Source organism: Meles meles, chromosome 18 (genome assembly GCF_922984935.1).
Source record: "Meles meles chromosome 18, mMelMel3.1 paternal haplotype, whole genome shotgun sequence".
Taxonomy (NCBI): domain Eukaryota; kingdom Metazoa; phylum Chordata; class Mammalia; order Carnivora; family Mustelidae; genus Meles; species Meles meles.
This window is the reverse complement of record NC_060083.1, coordinates 37,990,500-38,008,678: the sequence shown is the minus strand read 5'-3', so window position 1 is coordinate 38,008,678 and position 18,179 is coordinate 37,990,500. Positions and strand designations below refer to the sequence as shown.

General features: G+C 41.4%; 1 protein-coding gene across 1 annotated transcript in view; it reads left to right on the top strand.

Annotated features, from left to right (window-relative positions):
- Window positions 1–18,179, top strand: part of UTP18 (UTP18 small subunit processome component) — a 41,877-nt gene that overhangs the window by 3,550 nt on the left and 20,148 nt on the right. Inside the window, exons 4-9 of the mRNA XM_045985720.1 lie at window positions 4,723–4,790; window positions 9,207–9,295; window positions 11,179–11,304; window positions 11,621–11,795; window positions 16,472–16,572; window positions 17,015–17,105. Coding sequence (XP_045841676.1) covers window positions 4,723–4,790; window positions 9,207–9,295; window positions 11,179–11,304; window positions 11,621–11,795; window positions 16,472–16,572; window positions 17,015–17,105 — 650 coding nt within the window. The remainder of the gene's footprint in view (window positions 1–4,722; window positions 4,791–9,206; window positions 9,296–11,178; window positions 11,305–11,620; window positions 11,796–16,471; window positions 16,573–17,014; window positions 17,106–18,179) is intronic.

The following is an 18,179-nucleotide window of genomic DNA, read 5'->3' as shown; positions in this document are numbered from 1 at the left end:
TTTTGGAGGGAGAGGGAATACAAGTAGTACAAAAGAGTTTTTGGGGGGACGCCTAGGTCTCTCCGTCGTTAAGCATCTGCCTTTGGCTCAGGTCATGATCCCAGGGTTCTGGGATTGAGCCCCGCATCGGGCTCTCTGCTCAGCCGGAAGCCTGCTTCTCCCTCTCCCACAACCCCTGCTTATGTTCCTTTCTCGCTGTGTCTCTTTCTGTCAAATAAGTAAATAAAATCTTAAAAAAAAATTTTTTTTGGAAAATCTTGTAATCCTACCACCCATATATAATCAGTGATGGTATTGCTTACTTGCTTGCTTGTATGTGGTAAACCATCTCTTTTCCATTACTTTTAGATTCTTTTAGTTAAGCAGAGGTAGGAAATGTATGTATATTTTAAAATAATGACTTCATGGGGCGCCCAGGTGGCTCAGTTGGTTAAGCTTCTGAGTTAAGCTCGGGTCATCTCAGGGTCCTGGGATCGAGCCCTGCATTGGGCACCAGGCTCAGCAGGGAGTCTGCTTCTTCCTCTCTGGCCACCCACTCCTTTGCTCTCTTTCTCTCTCTTAAATTAACAGATGAATAAAATCTTAAAAAAAGTCTTTCTTTAAAAAAGGTAAGTAAAATAAATAAAATGATGATTTCATTGTGATTCTTCCAATTAAGACTTACAGATCTTGAAAAATATTTTTTCTTTCAATATTTTATTTAAATTCAAGTTAGTAAACATAGTATAGCATTAGTTTCAGGCATAGAGTTTAGTGGTTCATCACTTGCACAAAACACCCAGTGCTCATTGCGAGTGCTGTCCTTAATGCACATCACCCATTTACCCCATTCCCGACCACCTCACCTCCAGCAACCCTGAATTTGTTTGCTATATTTCAGAGTTTCATGTGGTTTGCCTTCCTCTCTTTTTTTTCCCTTAAGATTTTATTTATTTATTTATTTATTTATTTTTATTTGACAGAGAGAAATCACAACTAGGCAGAGAGGCAGGCAGAGAGAGAGGAGGAAGCAGGCTCCCCGCGGAGCAGAGAGCCCGATGCGGGGCTCGATCCCAGGACCCTGAGATCATGACCTGAGCCGAAGGCAGAGGCTTTAACCCACTGAGCCACCCAGGCGCCCCAAGATTTTATTTATTTATGTTAGAGCTCAAGCGGGGGAGAGGAGAGGCAGAGGGAGAGAGAATCCCGAGCAGAATCTGTGCTGAGTGTAGAGTCTGATGAGGGGCTCGATCCCAAGACCCCGAGATTATGTCCTAAGCCAAAACCAAGAATCAGTCACTCAACCAACTGAGCCACACAGGGGCCCTTCCCTTTCTGTTTTTCTTCCTTTCTGTTTTAAATATACTTTATTTTTCTTTCCCTTCCCCAACGTTCATTTGTTTTAGTTCTTAAATTCCATATGAGTGAAATCATACGGTATTTGTCTTTCTCTGACCGACTTATTTTGCTTAGTGTTCTACATTTTAGTTCCTATCAAAAATAGAAATTTAAAAAATTTATCTCTGCAATATAGTGAGTAAGTAACTGGTTTTGACTTTCAAGAACATTTAAGTATTTGAACTTGAATATTTGGAAACTTGGTACTTTAACCTCATTTGTTTTTCTTCTAAACCTTTATTTGAATTCTAGTTATTTAATACATAGTGTGATACTAGTTTCGGAAACAAAATTTAGTGATTCATCACTTTCGTATAACACACAGTGCTCATCATAACAAGTGCTCTCCTTAATGCCCATCACCCATCTAGACCATCCTCCACCAGTCTCCCTCCATCAACCCTTAGTTTGTTTCCTATAGGTAAGAATCTCTTTACAGTTTGTTTCCTTCTCTCTTTTCCCCCCAGTCCTGTAAGTTCATCTCTCTTGTTTCCTAAATTCCACATATGAGTGAAATGATACAGTATTTGTTTTTCTCTGACTGATTTCACTTAGCATAATGCATTCTCGCTCCACCCACGTTCTTGCACAGGGTAAGATTTCATTCTTTGATGGCTGAGTAATACTTCACGTACATGCATATATACAGCACACCTTCTTTATCTATTCATCAATTGATGAACACTTGGGCTCTTTCCATAGTTCGGCTATTGTTGGTAATGTTGCTGTAAACGTCAGTGTGCATGTACCCCTTCAAATCTGTATTTTTGTATCCTTTGGGTAGTAGTGGTGCAATTGCTTGATTATAGGGTAGCTCTGTTTTTAACTTTGAGGAACCTCCATACTGTTTTCCAGAGTGGCTGCATCAGTTTGCATTCCCACCAGCAGTGCAAGAGAGTTCCCCTTTCTCCGCATCCTTGTCGACGTCTGTTGTTTCCTGTGTTGCTAGTTTGAGCCATTTGACAGGTGTGGGATGGTATCTCATCATGGTTTTTACTTATATTTTCCTGATAATGAGTGATGTTGAGCATTTTTTCATTTGTATTGGCTAGTTCAGAGTCCTTATATGCTAATTCTTTCATGTCATTTCTGTGTCTTTCTGTTGACTGATTTTTTTGTACCGGTTGTGGTTCATATTTTTGTGCTTCCCTGCATGTCTAGAAATTTTGATTGGATTTTGGGCAGTGTGAATGGTCAATTGATCAGTGTCTGGATTTTGATTTTGGCTTTTAATGAGTGTTGAATGAGTGAATGTTGAACCAGTGAGTACTTCTAGTGACTTTGTCTTGGCAGGCAGTTGATTGGCTTGGAGATTAGTTTGATCCTTTCAGGATTTGTTTTTAGTTTTGTTGTAGAGTAGCATTTGCTCTAGGCTGGTTTAGCCCCATGTCTAAGATATACCCTTTTGCCATTTCTTCTGAATGCCCTGCATTTTCAGTAAGGACCTTCCCATGACTGGTTGGAACTCAAGTGTCTGAACTCTGGTGTTAGGCAACTTACAGCTCCCTGCTAGTTCTTTGCCTGATCTCATAGAGTTTCATCCTGTGAATGTACAGCTTAGTATTCAGCAAAAATGTTTGTGGACCCCCCAGTGCAGATTTTTGGAGCTTTTTGTAGGTTTCACGCCCTGCATGGAGCCCAATGTGAGGACTTGAACTCAAGACCCTGAGATCAAGAGCTGAGCTGAGAGATGAAGAGTTGGATGCTTAACCGACTGAGCCTCCTAGGTGCCCGCGTTTTCAAAAAAATTTACTTTTTTTTTTTCATTTGTATTTTAATAAGGCGAATCCTTTTTAAAAAAATTTAAAAATTTTTTTCTTATTTTTAAGTAGGCTCTACACCCAGCATGAAGCCCCAGTTTGGGGCTTGAACTCAAAAGCATGAGATCAAGACCTGAGCTGAAATCAAGAGTCAGTCACCCAACCAGCTGAGCCACCCAGGCACCTAGAGCTGTTTCCTTTTCTCAGTGCCTCTCAAATTCCAGTTCTCTCAGCCTCTTTCAAGTCTGATCTTTTCTCACTTGTTCAATGCCAGGGTCTCAAAAAATTGCCTTCCGGGGAAAATCCTGGGATGGCAGCACTCATGTTGTTACTTCATTTACTTTCTCTCAGGGATCACAATTTTATGTTGTTTTCCAATTTTTGAAAACAGTTTCATATATTTTGTCTCGTTTTCTAGTTGTTTACGGCCAGTGGGCTGAGTTTGGTGGCTTTGTCTGCGCTTCTGTAATAAACAATTAGAGTGACTCTGCACTTTTCCAGAAACCAGCCCTTCAGAATATGTTTCTCATAAAGGTAGCTTTTTCCAGAGTGAAAAGCTCCAATTTTATTCAAAGGATATGTGATTGTGTTTCGTATATTCTTACCAGTCTTTCAGATGTGTTTTACTATGTACTCTGTTACTGTAGCGTTGGTTTATAACCACATACGGAGTTCTTCACTTAGTTCCAATATCTGAGATATGTTGATATGAGCAAATATGTAGACCTGTAACTAGACAAAAATAATTAACAAATATGTGTCCGGGTGTTCTATATCCAAGACTAGTTTATACACTTAGAGGTTCACAAAAGTTTCCCATATTGGCAAGTTGGGACTATTCTGTGTGAGTAGCCCTTCTGTTAAAGATGATAATTTTTTTTAAAAGATTTTATTTATTTGACAGACAGAGATCACAAGTAGGCAGAGAGGCAGACAGAGAGGGGAGCTAGGCTCCCCAATGAGCAGAGAGCCTGATGTGGGGCTCGATCCCTGATCCCTGAGATCATGACCTGAGCCAAAGGCAGAGACTCATGGCCACACGGGTGCCCCAAGATAATTTCTTTATTTTTTTAAAGATTTTATTTATTTGACAGAGATCACAAGTAGGCAGAGAGGCAGGCAGAGAGAGAGAGGAGGAAGCAGGCTCCATGCTGAGCAGAGAGCCGGATGCGGGGCTCAATCCCAGGGCTCTGTGATCATGACCTGAGCCAAAGGCAGAGGCTTTAACCCACTGAGCCACCCAGGCGTCCCCCCAAGATGATAATTTCTTTGGCAGAGATTGTATACATGCTCTCAAGGGTGAGCTAATCTATACCCTTTAAATCTCTCAAGCTTGGGCACCTGGGTGGCTCAGTTGGTTAGGCGACTGCCTTCAGTTCAGGTCATGATCCCAGAGTCCTGGGATCGAGTCCCACATCGGGCTCCCAGCTCCATGGGGAGTCTGCTTCTCCCTCTGATCTCTCTTCTCATGCTCTCTCACACTGTCTCTGTCTTGAATAAATAAATAAAATAAAAAAAAAAATCTCTCAAGCTTGGTGAACATTTATTAGTTAACACAAAATTTCATTTTTGTATTTTCGCTTAGATTCCAGCATGCCATGGGAGGAGTACCTGCCTGGGCAGAGACTAGTAAGCGGAAGACATCTTCAGATGGTGAGTACTGATATCTGTTGAAGTTAGTAAACGAATCTGTTTACTAACTTGTTAGTAACTAGTTACTAACCTGTTCTGTTCTATGAGCTTTCTCATGAAGTTCGTTAAAACCTGATGTTTCAAATATGTCCCTCACTCCCCCCACCTTTTAAATGTTTGGTTTCAAAGTCTACCAGTTCTCTGAGGGAAGCTCTTTTACAATATGTAAGATATATTTTGAAGTATGTTCTCTGTTGTGTGAGCAATAATGGATGAATTTTATGTTGTTTGGTTCACAACAGAGCTATGTTGCATTCTGACATGGGGTTAAAGAAAAATAACTGTTCTTCATCCAGAGCTCCTTCTGAAATTATTGGCAGCTAGCATGGCTGCCTACTGGGAAATGGGATATCTAGGGAGCACATGTCCAGTTGGGCCCAGATGATCAGTCACTTTGTAAAAACCTACTCTTTAACTCCAGATTTTAAGTTTGGCTTGTCCCGTAACTGTTCTCTCCTTTTTAGATCCTTCAGTTTGGGTATTATAAATGTGGATAGCTTCCCAAGATCTGATTGTGTGCGTGCAGTTACACATTTTAGACTTGGAATTGACTTTTGAAATCCTTTAGGGAGTCTGCAAGATATCCTCCCACACAATGCAGGAGCTCTCTTCTTAGCGTCCTTGATTGTTGATGAGCCTCGGTTTGATTATCACTACCACCTCTCCCTCCCTTCTTCCCAGCCCTTTGAGTCCAGGCCTCATGGTATTCAAGTACAAGGAGCCCATTTAAAGAACCAGTTGTTTTCTGCAATTCTGTTAGAAAACCCAGTCTCTTACTAAGTCAAAATTTACCTTCCAGTTTCCAGCCAGATACTTTTAGAGGTGGGAGGAATCTTAGTGATACAGCCTGAATTTATCCACCGCAAGAATCTTTTTCTACAGCATCTGTTAGATGGTAATTTAGCATCTGCTTAAACACATCAAATAATGCTGTTTACTGGACTGGTTTTCCCTCTTCAATGTTTCTAAAGGGCTAATTATTAGAATTTTTTTCCAGTTTCGAGATTTACCTTCCTAAACTCTGTAGTCCTACCATTTAAAAATATACAGTTTTAAAAAAACTAAAAACTGTATACAGTTTATATTACTTCTTATTTCATGTAAAACTCTGTTGTTGAAGAAATATCTTTCCAGGTTTGTTTTTTAACAAGTTTAACATCCTGATCCTTTAACCTTTTTTTACATTATATGATTTTAACCTCCTTAGTTACCAGTTTGCCCTCCTTGATGAAGTATAATTTTATTACCCATTTTAGAATGCTGCATTGATAGGCCATTTTATTTTATTTATTTATTTTTAAAGATTTTACTTGTTTGAGAGAGAACATGAGCAGGGGTGGTGGGGGGACAGAGGGAGAGAGTAGCAGACTCCCTGCTGAGCAGGGAGCCCAACACGGGGCTCTGTCTCAGAACACTGGGATCATGACCTGAGCTGAAGGTAGACGTTTAACCAATGAGCTACCCAGGTGCCCCTTCATAGAACGTTTGGATCTATGTAATTAAAAGGTAAGGTTACGTTGGCTGTTGAAACAGAAAACCTTCCATGTCCTAGTGGATTAATCCAATAGACGTTGTTTTTTTCATGCCTGTAAAAATTGTGGTGAGGAGGGGTTGGTGTGCTTTAGGGACCCAAGAGATTCTGCCAGCTTCATGCTGGGTTTTTCAGTTTCCCAAGAGGTTGACATCCAGATGGCTTATAGGGGAAGAGTGAGTGGCACACCCAAAAGAGGCTTTTATTGGCCTGTCCTGGGAGTGGTACATGGACTTTTAACTTAGATTTTATTGGCCAGAGCTCAGTCACAAGGCCACATTAACTTTGTGAACTCCCAGGAAATGTGGTTTGTCTTTGTATTCATGAGAAAAAGGAAATGGATTAGGTTACTCATTAGCCCGTCAGCTGCTATCAGGATATCCTGGTCTACTACCTAGGACCAGGGAGTGAAGTTCAAAAAGATACAGTGTACTTCTTATTGGCACAGTGCTGACCAAACCCTAGCTTTACATGTTATCTTTATTGATAAATATTTCGTACAGTATCTTTAAAAGGGAAATATTCCCCACTTTAAGCATAATTAGAATACTATCATCATAGGCCTTTGGAAATTAACAGTTATTCCTTAATATGATGGATTCTTTTATTATTGCTATTTTGTTCATTTATCTCCTCTCCCTCACCCCGCAACCTTGGATCCTACTAGATTGCTTTGTATTCTGCCTGGTCGTCACAGTGCTTTTGAATCTAGCGTGATGTCTTTTTTAAGTTCTGGAAATTCTCACTAATTGTCTTCAAATACTGTTTCTGTTCAGTCTTCCTTTTCTTCTGGGACGCCAATTAGTGTGCATTGAATGTTTGTATTTATTTTTTTAAATGTATTTTGTCTTCTTTTCCGCATTTTTTAATCCTTTTTGCTTTCTGTACTATAGGCTGGATATTTTTTCTGATCCATTTTCCAGACTACTAATTGTCTCTCTAGCTAATTTTTTTTTAAAGATTTTATTTATTTATTTGACAGAGGGAGAGATCACAAGTAGGCAGAGAACTAGGCAGAGAGAGAGAGGAGAAGCAGGCTCCCTGCTGAGCGGAGAGCCCAATATGGGGCTTCATCCCAGGACCCTGAGATCATGACCTGAGCTGAAGGCAGAGGCTTAACCCACTGAGCCACCCAGGCGCCCCTCTCTAACTAATTTTTATATGCTGTTAAAAACACCACTGGGATTTTCATTTTAACTACTATAGTTTTCAGTTCCAGAATTAACATATGGTTCTTTTTTTAATAGTATAGTTCTCTGGTTCAGTATCTGAATATTCATTATTCTTGAAAATATTAAGCATGATACTTTAAAAGCTTAAGTCTGAAAAACACAGTTACTTAGATCTCCTGTGGAAATTGTCTGTTATTTCTTAGGTTTTTAAATCAAGTTACCTTACCTTGTCATTATTAACCTAGTTATATTTCATTGAGTGCTGAGCACAGTATATAAAAAATAGTGCTGCTTAATAAGAGGACAAGGATATCTTTCTCCAGAGAATTTGTACGTTTGTTTCTGGGTAGTGGCTGGGTAAGGGGCACTACACAGTCCCACAGCATCTTACTCAAGTGAGAGATGGTAAGGATTCAAAGCTGGGTTTCAGTTTATGGAGGATTTTCTTTTCTTTTTCTTTTTTTTAAAAAACTTACTTGAGGGGCACCTGGGTGGCTCAGTGGGTTAAGCCTCTGCCTTTGGCCCAGGTCATGATCTCAGGGTCCTGGGATCGAGCCCCACATTGGGCTCTCTGCTCAGCAGGGAGTCTGCTTCCCCTTCTCTCTGCCTACTTGTGATCTCTCTCTCTCTCTCTCTAATAAATAAATAAAATCAATTAAAAAAAAAAAACTTACTTGATAGAGCACAAATAGGCAGAGTGGCAAGCAGAGGGAGAGGGAGAAGCAGGGGCTTGATCCCGGGACCTTGGAATCATGACTTGAGCCAGAAGGCAGATGCTTAACTGTCTGAGCCATCCAGGTGCCCCTGTGGGGGATTTTCCTATAATTCTTGTAATTCTTTGATTTCACCCTTAATCCTTGGTGTAGACTTCTGTGGCTCTAATTAGAAGCCTGATGGTTTACCAGACCCCCTTAAGAACCTTGCAGGGCTTTTAGGGCTGGCTTTTGCCCTCTTTTTCCTGCGGGTGTTTTAATCATTTCATTAATTAGTTAATTTTAAAAGATTTTATTTATTTGACAGAGAAAGAGAGTACAACCAGGGGAAGTGGCTCCCTGCTGAGCAAGGAGCCCAGTTTGGGGCCTGATCCCATGACTCTGGGGTCATGACCTGAGCTGAAGGCAGATACTTAACCACTGAGCCACCCAGGCATCCCCCATGTGGGTGTTTTTAAAATGTTGTTCAGCTTCTTGGCCCTCTTTACTAGAATCCTCAGGAGAAAAGCAGCCCTGTTAGCTCTCTTTGAAGTTCTGATACACAGTTTGCTGATCTCGATCTCTCAGTCAACTAAAAGTGCTAGTCCTTGTTCATGTGGGTTAAGCCAGATCTGCTGTCCACCTTATTGCCAATTTTGCCATAATTGTGAATTGTTCTTTTTAAATTAAATACTGACTTCAACTTTTATTTTTTTCATCCTGTTTTAGTCATTGTCTGTGAATGTATATCTTTCATTCCAGAGTCAGGCTTATATTTAGCCATATATATTGGACTCTGTGTCATTTTCCCTCCCTTTCAAATTTAGTTTGTTTACTTTTACCAGTTGCAGTTGAAATAAAGTGATTGAGATTGGAGGCTGGAATGGGGGGGAGTCGAAGTTTGAAATACAGAGATGTTTGGGGAAGGTAATGGCCATCTCATTGATTCTAAAACTCAGCCTTGTGGGTTTATTTGACTTAGGTGAAAGTGAAGAGGATGAAGATGATTTGTTGCAAAGGACTGGGAATTTCATATCTACATCAACTTCTCTTCCTAAAGGAATCTTAAAGGTGAGAGTCAGCCAAGTTAGGCCCCTCCAGCTGATTACCTCTGACACCCAGTGTATGGGTTCGTGTTCTCTGTGGGATTAAACGTGTTGCTGTCATTTACTACTCTTCTGCAGAAATGATCAAGAAGATTAAATTATGTTCCCGGGGATCTTTTACCAATTGTTTGATTTCTCCTTTTGCGTTTCTCTGTGTTTCCGTGCGCACTAGCCTGGTTCATGCTGCCATTCTCTGTTAGCTCGTGCACTGCAGTCACTTGGTGACTGGTCTCCCACTTCCACTCTCCTCTTCCTGTTCTTCATTAGTAGTAGCCAGGAGGGGCTTCTAAAACATTAGGTCATGTCACTTCTCATCGTTTTTTGAAAACTTCTGAATTCTTTATCACGGTTTCCATTACTCTTCATAATCTGGCATCTGCGTATGTCTGAACTGCGTCCCAGAAGTTTCCCTCTTGTTTCTGACCCAGGTTCCCTCAGGCCTTCTTTTTGTTTCTTGAGCACGCCGAGTCCTTTCTTGTCTCTGAACTTTTGCTCTTGCTCCTGCCTGTCTGTCCTTCAAGCACTGCTCATGGCCAAACCCGTCTGTACCCTTCTGCTCAGAAGACACTTAGGAAGGTTCTTCCTGGCTCTCTTATCTAAAGTGGTCTGCACTAGTTAGACTGTATCTGACTTGTTCATTGTAGTAATAAGTACCTGCCCAGCCCAGTGCTTCAGTTAGATATGTTACACATCTCAGACATAGATATTTTTCTCCATTATAAAATGGTAGCATCCTTTAGATGGGGGAGGGAACCCTATTACGGCAGATTACTAGGAGACAGAGTGATTGTGTTTCCCCCACCTTATGAAGACAGTTCAGTAAGCTCTTCGCAGGGTAAATTCACATCCACTGATAATGCAGTTACCGTAAGAATCTAAGTTCATTTCTTATAAACAAAACATAAACCTAGTACTAGTTTTTTCTTTGTGTTTTTTTTTTTATGATTTTATTTATTTATTTGAGAGAGAGACAGTGAGAGAGAGCCTGAGAGAGGAGAAGGTCAGAGGGAGAAGCGGACTCCCTATGGAGCTGGGAGCCCAATGCGGGACTTCATCCTGGGACCCCAGGATCATGACCTGAGCTGAAGGCAGTTGCTTAACCAACTGAGCCACCAGGTGCCCTATAATTGAGTTTTTAATGGAGAGATAACAACTTGTAAAAACCGGGAAATAACTGAAAATAGCCTAAATGCATGATGTATGAGGTCATCATTGCTTTAAGCTAGGAACCATGTATTCTGAGAGGAGAACATAGCTGTCCATGCCAACCACAGAACCATGGGGACGCTTACGGATTGCCTTTTATTTTGTGCCATGAATGCAAAAATGCTAGAGTAGCAATTTTAAGTAAAATATCCTTGAAGTCAGTCTTGTAATCTGTATGGTATATCATGAGGAAATGACTCTCCTGGTGTCCCAAGACCTTAACTATTTCATCCCCTCGTTAGAAAGATGGTAAAAATGGATTATTATTTAGTAAAATGACTTGCTAGTTGGTAGTAGAGCTGTGGGCTTGTGGTTACCATACCAGTGTACTTCCTTCTCAGCATAAACTATGTTGAAATGTCTTTCCTTCATGCTTTAAAGAAAAGAATGTTGGGGCTCCTGGGTGGCTCAGTTATGCATCTGCCCTCGGCTTAGTTCATGATTCCAGGGGTCTGGGATCAAGCCCTGAATTTGGGCTCTCTGGTCCACGGGAAATCTGCTTCTCCCTCTGCCTCTGCCTGCTGCTCTGCATGCTTGTACGCGCTCTCTCTCTCTTCCTGTCAAATAAATAAAATCTTCAAAAAAAAAAAAAGAATGTTAACTCATTTGAATTGATAGAGTTGTCACTGTCTTTTTCCACAGCTAAAGAATTGTCTCCCTGCTAACGCGGAACGTCCTACCACAGCTCGGATCTCGTCCGTGCAGTTCCATCCTTGCGCGCAGGTCGTGATGGTTGCCGCGCGAGATAATGCCGTGTCACTGTTTCAGGTGCGCATTTAATTAATTAATTAATTAATTAAAATTTATTTATTTATTTGACAGAGATCACAAGTAGGCAGAGAGGCAGGCAGAGAGAGAGAAGAAGGGAAGCAGGCCTCCTGCTGAGCAGAGAGCCCGATGCAAGGCTCAATTCCAGGACCCTGGGATCATGACCTGAGCCAAAGGCAGAGGCCCCAAGCCACTGAGCCACCCAGGCACCTTGTGGTGTGCATTTTTAAATGGAATCTTGTGGTGAGAAGTACTTACTCACAGGATACAGAGTCTATGGAAATAACCAAAAGGAATGTTTTGCCTCTGCTTATAGGTTGATGGAAAAACAAATCCTAAAATCCAGAGCATCTATTTGGAAAAGTTTCCAATATTTAAGGCCTGTTTTAGTGCTACTGGAGAAGAGGTTTTAGCCACGAGCATCCACAGCAAGGTTCTCTATATCTATGATATGCTGGCTGGAAAGCTAATTCCTGTGCATCAAGTGAGAGGTAAGGTTTCTATCGAACATGCCTCCCATCACCCCTCTGCCCTGTCAGCCCCACAGCTGAGTTCCTTTAACAGTGTTTATGACCACTTTTCCTCCACAGGATTCTTAAAAATAAGAATCTCTTTAGTTTTAGTATTCAGAAAATGTCACTGTGTTGAGATGATACATTTGAATGAAAATAGTGAACTTTTTATTGAACACTTCTGGGAAAACTGGAAGTTGGGAATCTGTATCTCGCCGAGCAGAAAAGCAATTGCAAACGCAAGGCTGTAAGATTGGCAGCTGATGCCACAGAAAGAGCCTGGGAGCTAGAAGACCTGAGTCCCAAGTCCTCAGACAGAGTATCTCCCCTTTCTAGTCTTCTGGAGATTTGGATTCTCTCTAGTCCTTCTGGTGTCTGTTATAATAGATTTTTGTTTTATGTTTAAAGGAAATAAAGTACTGCTTTGGAGATCACAATGTATTTTCAAGACTGCTTAAGAAAATGTTGTATTATTTGAAAATTTATCTTCCTCTGCCTTCCCCATTCTTCCCCTCCATGCCCCTCCCCACATCACTGCAAAATCCGGTGACACCTTCAGGAACCCTCTGTGAACCAAAGCCCTGTAGTGGGTTGGCTGGGTGAGCGCTCTACACCCTGGGAGGTGGTAACAGCGCTGTGGCTCCCTGGCAGTCTCCCTGTCAAACTGGGTATATGTTTGGGGCTGTGAAGGACAGGGGTAGCTCTGTACAGCCTTTTTTCTGCTAATGGTTCAAAGTGAAAAAGCTCAGCTTCAGAAACGTTTGTGGGGTTTATCGTCAGTGTTTCCAGTCTTCTGTTTCCTGTGTTTCCTGACAACTTCGGTGACCCTTTCCGAGTGGATTTGTAGTTTAAGTGTGCTTTATAGCAGGGCCTCTCAGACATTAGTGTGCACAGGAGCCCCCTGGGGATCTGGCTCAAGTGCAGAATGTGCTTCTATAGGTCTGAGGAGGCCGGATTCTGCATTTCTCACAAGTTCGTGGGTGAGGCTGGTGTTGCTGGTCCATGGACCTCACTTTGAGTCGAGGAGCCTGAAACAGTTTCCCCATACTGAAGCAGAAAACAGTATGTAGTTGTTAACTGTTTTCACGTATTATTCCACTAATGAAAAGGAGTGGGCTTTTGTTCGCCCTTGCCTTACATCCTCTTGGGGAAAGCAAACCCCCGGGGTTGGTGAAGATATAGTCAGTGATGTTGACAGTGGATCTGCAGGTACACCGGAGTGTGCATCTGATCGCCAGCTTCTTCTAAGATGTGGCATTTATCTTTGCCTCTATGCTCTTTCCTCAATGAGCATAACTTGGCAGTAATGATGATAATGCTAAAGTAAATATTTTTTGTGGGGTTGGTTGTTGAACGCTATTTTCAGTCTCATTATGAAACACTATAACTCAAAATTAATTAAGGACGTTGGTTAGAATATGCAGACTTACACATTTGTAAACTCTTTGTCTTAAATGTAAGTTTGAAAAATGAGGAGTGCAGAATTGATGCATTCTGAAGAATTCTGAATTGATGGTTTGTCCCATTAACCCAGTGGGGTTCATAATGGGGTCCATGGGTTTTCAACATTCTCTGATAGAATTTAGAGGCCAATGAAGTCATATGGGAAAAACATTACATCTCTGTTTTCACCAACATATAACTGAAGTTTAGCATTTCCTTTGGTTATAAAAGTTTTTTTTTTTTAAAGAGTTTATTTATTTATTTGACAGAGATCACAAGTAGGCAGAGAGTTAGGCAGAGAGAGAGAGAGAGAGAGAGGAGGAAGCGGGCCCCCTGCTGAGCAGATAGTTGAGGGGCTTGATCCCAGGACTCTGGGATCATGACCTGAGCAGAAGGCAGAGGCTTTCACCCACTGAACCACTCAGGCACCCCGGTTATAAAAGTTTTTGAACAACCACAGACCGACACACGAAAAGGTTGGGAACCCCAGATTATTAACTGAGACTCCAGAAGCAGTTTCTGCTGCATCATTTACAAGGACAAGTCATAAGAGAGATACCGTGTTCTAGGTAAACACATAAGGCATTTGACCATTTGGGAATAAAATTAGTTGGTCAGGCTGCCATTTTGCTTATAGGTGTTATGGTTTGGTAATATCTGAGCTTCAGCTTTCTCTTTCTATAAAGTCGAGGGTCCTAAATATTAAAAGATCATTTTTAATTTTAGTTTTATTTTCTAGTTTTTATTTTAATTCCAGTTAGCATACAGTGTTTTGTTAGTTTCAGGTGTACAATATAATGATTCAGCAATTCCGTGCATCACCTGGTGCTCATCACAAGGGCCCTCCTTCATCCCCATCACCTCGTTCATCCACCCCCCACCCCTCGACTCTTGTTCCCTCTAGTTTATTCAAAAGAGGTAATTGAGTGCTCGTGGCACTTGGTGGGGACTACTGCCACAGTAAAAGTGGCATAGGGTCTATCCCAGCACAGCAAATCCACTTGCCGTCTTGGGGAACCAGGCATTATTATTACAAAATTGGCCATTCTTTCTCTTTTTTTTTTCTCTCTCTTTTTTTTTTAAAGATTTTATTTATTTATTTATTTGACAGGGAGAGAGATCACAAGTAGGCAGAGAGGCAGGCAGAGAGGGGGGTGAACCAGGCTCCCTGCTGAGCAAAGAGCCCGATGCGGGTCTCGATCCCAGGACCCTGAGATCATGACCTGAGCCGAAGGCAGAGACTTAACCCACTGAGCCACCCAGGCACCCCAGCCATTCTTTTTCTTACCAGTTGCTCTTTAGTTGACGTAAAAATGTCATTCACAGATCTACAAAAAGATTTATATCTGACATCTTCAAAGCATTGTATCTTCTTTCTCAAGGTCATACGTTTTGTCTTGTTCCTATTTTGGAAGGTTCAGCATTTGTAAAAAGCAATTACAATATTGATATTAGTGTTTATTATTTTTTGCGAGGTTAAAAGCAAAATACTGTATACATATTACTGGTATTCTGTAAGTTTTGGATGAAAATGCGGTTGTTTTTTTCATTTAATTCTGTATCAACTGCCTGTCTTTATTTGCTGCAAGTCTAGTATTTCCTTGTGGAAGACACTCTCCTCTCCTGAATTCCCTCAGAACAACAGGATTCCTTAGGCTACAAGCAGGAGGTCTTTGAGCCACCTGTGCCAGAGAGCAGGCTTGATGTAACGAGCCCTCTGGCTATTGCCTCTGTTGTTGCCACACTGGGTCTGTGTGCATAGTGTGAGGGAACTCTTCCCTGCTGCTCTGACAATCCATGTGCAGTCTGTAGCCCTCCATGGCTGTGGGGATCCCCAGCTGTAGGCCTCTGAGTTCTCTCTTGAATTCCTCCTGTCCAGTTTTGTGTCAGTAGGGTTAGGTTGGGGGTGGGGGTTGGTTTCTGCTGAAGCCCCACACTGCGAGATCTAGCCTCCCTTCCCTGCTTCATCATGTGATGGGGATTTTCCTTATGCTTGGAGCTGTTTCTGTATATTGTAGTCAAAGTGAAAGGCTTGCCCAGAAAGGGGGATGAAAATTACCCTGGAGAGGAGTAGGTTCAGAGTGAACCCCATTAGCTGGAAATACGTGTCTGGATTGAGTTCCCTCAAGAGACCTAGGGTATAGTGTTTGTGGGCAGCACTGGAGTGGGAGGCCCGGTTTGTAGGACTGCGAACCATCTGGATGAAAACTGTTCGTAGGATGGAGGCAGTCTGTGGCAGCCTTAGCCAGCATTTTCCTGTAGGGGAACAAGGATTTCTCACTAGAGTTTTCTCAGTTTATTTATTCTGATGAATGTTTTAACTTAGCAACTTAAGTATTTTTTGAAATAATTTTTTTTGACCAAGCAGTACATTCACGTGGTGCAAAAATCCAATACATACAAAAGGGTGAAGAGGGAAAACTTGAATCTGCTCCGCTTCCCTGGCCACCTGCTTCCCTTCCCTACAGGGGGCCAGTGGTATCTATTCCTTCGGCACCCTTTCTGTCAGGCAGTTTCGTAATGAGTAAGTTTGCTCACTAAGCAGTCCTGATGGAAGGAGTCTCCTGCATGGTCAGTATGAGCCTTTTAGGGATGGAAAAGGAACGTGTCCTTTGGTAAATAAGTAAACTGACTGATTTATATTCTTAGCTCATGTGATTAGGTTGCATGAGTCACATTTTGGGAAACTAATCAGCTCTTGAATATACTGACACTCTGTGGGGTTTTTTTTCTTTTTTTTCCTTTTTGTATTCACGAAGTTAAGACTAGACTCCTTCATCAAGGGATGTTTAGTTGGTGGCCAGCAACTAATCTCTACATGTTACTATGTTTTAACTATTTCTGATGGCCGTGCATTTCTCTCCTTGTAATGAACTTTATGACAAAGAAGTATAATTTATCCTTTTAGTTAATTACAGATGTCACCGTTCACATTTGGAAAATTAGTTGGTATGTTTACTGTTCAGAGAGCTGAATCTTTGGCCGCAGTTCAAATGGTGACTGGTAACTAAGACAGGTAAAGGAAGCACTTGGTAATGACCTTATACTTGGGTCATACGCAGTGATGCATAGGGTCAGACTTATTCAGAGTCTGAGCCTACTTTTGGTTTAGTTTGAGGCAATTAGATATTTTAAAAGAAATTCTCAATTGCCAGTGAAAGATAACATTACTGAAAATCATATTAATCTTTATTATTTGTCTCTTCTCTCAGGTTTGAAAGAGAAGATAGTGAGGAGCTTCGAAGTGTCTCCAGATGGGTCCCTCTTGCTGATAAATGGTGTTGCTGGATATCTTCATTTGCTGTCAATGAAGGTCAACCATTAATAGTGGCTGCTTGTTCTTTCAGGATAAGACATTAGTGTAGGGATAGTCTTTTTTTTTCTTAAAGATAATTATTTATTTGACAGAGATCATAGGTAGGCAGAGAAGCAGGCAGAGAGAGAGAGGAGGAAGCAGGCTCCCCGCTGAGCAGAAAGCCCGATGTGAGGCTCGATCCCAGGACCCTGGGATCATGACCTGAGCCGAAGGCAGAGGCTTTAACCCACTGAGCCACCCAGGCGCCCCAGTGTAGGGATAGTCTTGAACGAAATCTGCATCTGAGTGGAGGGGCACAGTGGGACTTGGGGAGAACTTGTGAGTATAGGGACAAAGTTTAGTAGGTGTTACAAACTAGAACTAGATTGTTTTTATTCCCAGTGTGATTCTTCCATGCACCTGCTAACAATTGGATAAGTAATATTTGTTATTCTTCCAGACCAAAGAACTGATTGGTAGCATGAAAATTAACGGAAGGGTTGCAGCATCCACGTTCTCTTCAGATAGCAAGAAACTATATGCCTCTTCAGGTGGGTTAATGACATGATCACCTAAAGCTTTTTTTTTTTTTTTAAGATTTTATTTATTTATTTATTTATTTGTCAGAGAGAGAGAGAGCGAGTGAGTGCGTGCGCACAAGCATGCAGAGTGGCAGGCAGAGGCAGAGAAAGAGCAGGCTTCCTGCCGAGCAAGGAGCCCGATGTGGGACTTGATCCCAGAGTCCTGGGATCCACATCCCAGGACTCTGGGATCATGACCTGAGCCGAAGGCAGTGGCTTAACCAACTGAGCCACCCAGGCATCCCTCACCTAAAGCTTTTTAAAAGCTTTGGATGTGTTTACGTTTCAGATTTAACCAAAAACAGTGTTTGAGTTTAGATTTCTTTGTGTTAGAAAGTAATTTTTATTTTTAGATTTTTGTCATTGCCTTTTACCTTCTTATTTACTAACTAGTAATAGTGAAGAGCTAACCATTTAGCCATGTTACCATGTATGGGAAAAGACGGGAAGAAAATGATTATTTAAAAGGTGATTCATGCTCAGTCTTTCCTTTTGAAAGTCACCTTTTTCTTTTAGCAGTACCTTTTCACTTGGATAATGTTTGGAATGATCTCATTATGACTGAAAACAATTCCGGTTTCACCCTCTGACATTCCTGTGGTGCAGTAGAACAGCTTTCACCCCTGAAAGTCTCTAATCTGGCACTTTGCTGCTCTTCTGCATTTCTGATTGTCCTGTGCCTTCTTGGGCTGTTAGTCCCTTTCCTATAGGATCTCGGGGTCATCATAATCTCAGTGTAGCTCACAGTGCTTGGTAGTGGGAGGCATCAGAGTGGTTCTGCCTTTGACTACTGTGTCCAGTCTCTCTGGGGGCTCTTTCACAGAATTTTTGCTATATCTCAGCTAGCAGCACTTGAAAATATATAGCATTAGTTTTTTTCTTTTATTTATTTATTTATTTATTTATTTATTTTTAGGTATAACTGACATACAACATATTAGGTGTACAACTTAATGATTCAGTATTGGTGTGTATTAAAAATGACCACCACGATAAGTCTGGTTATCGTCTGTCACTACACATAGTTAGGATTTTTTTTTTTGT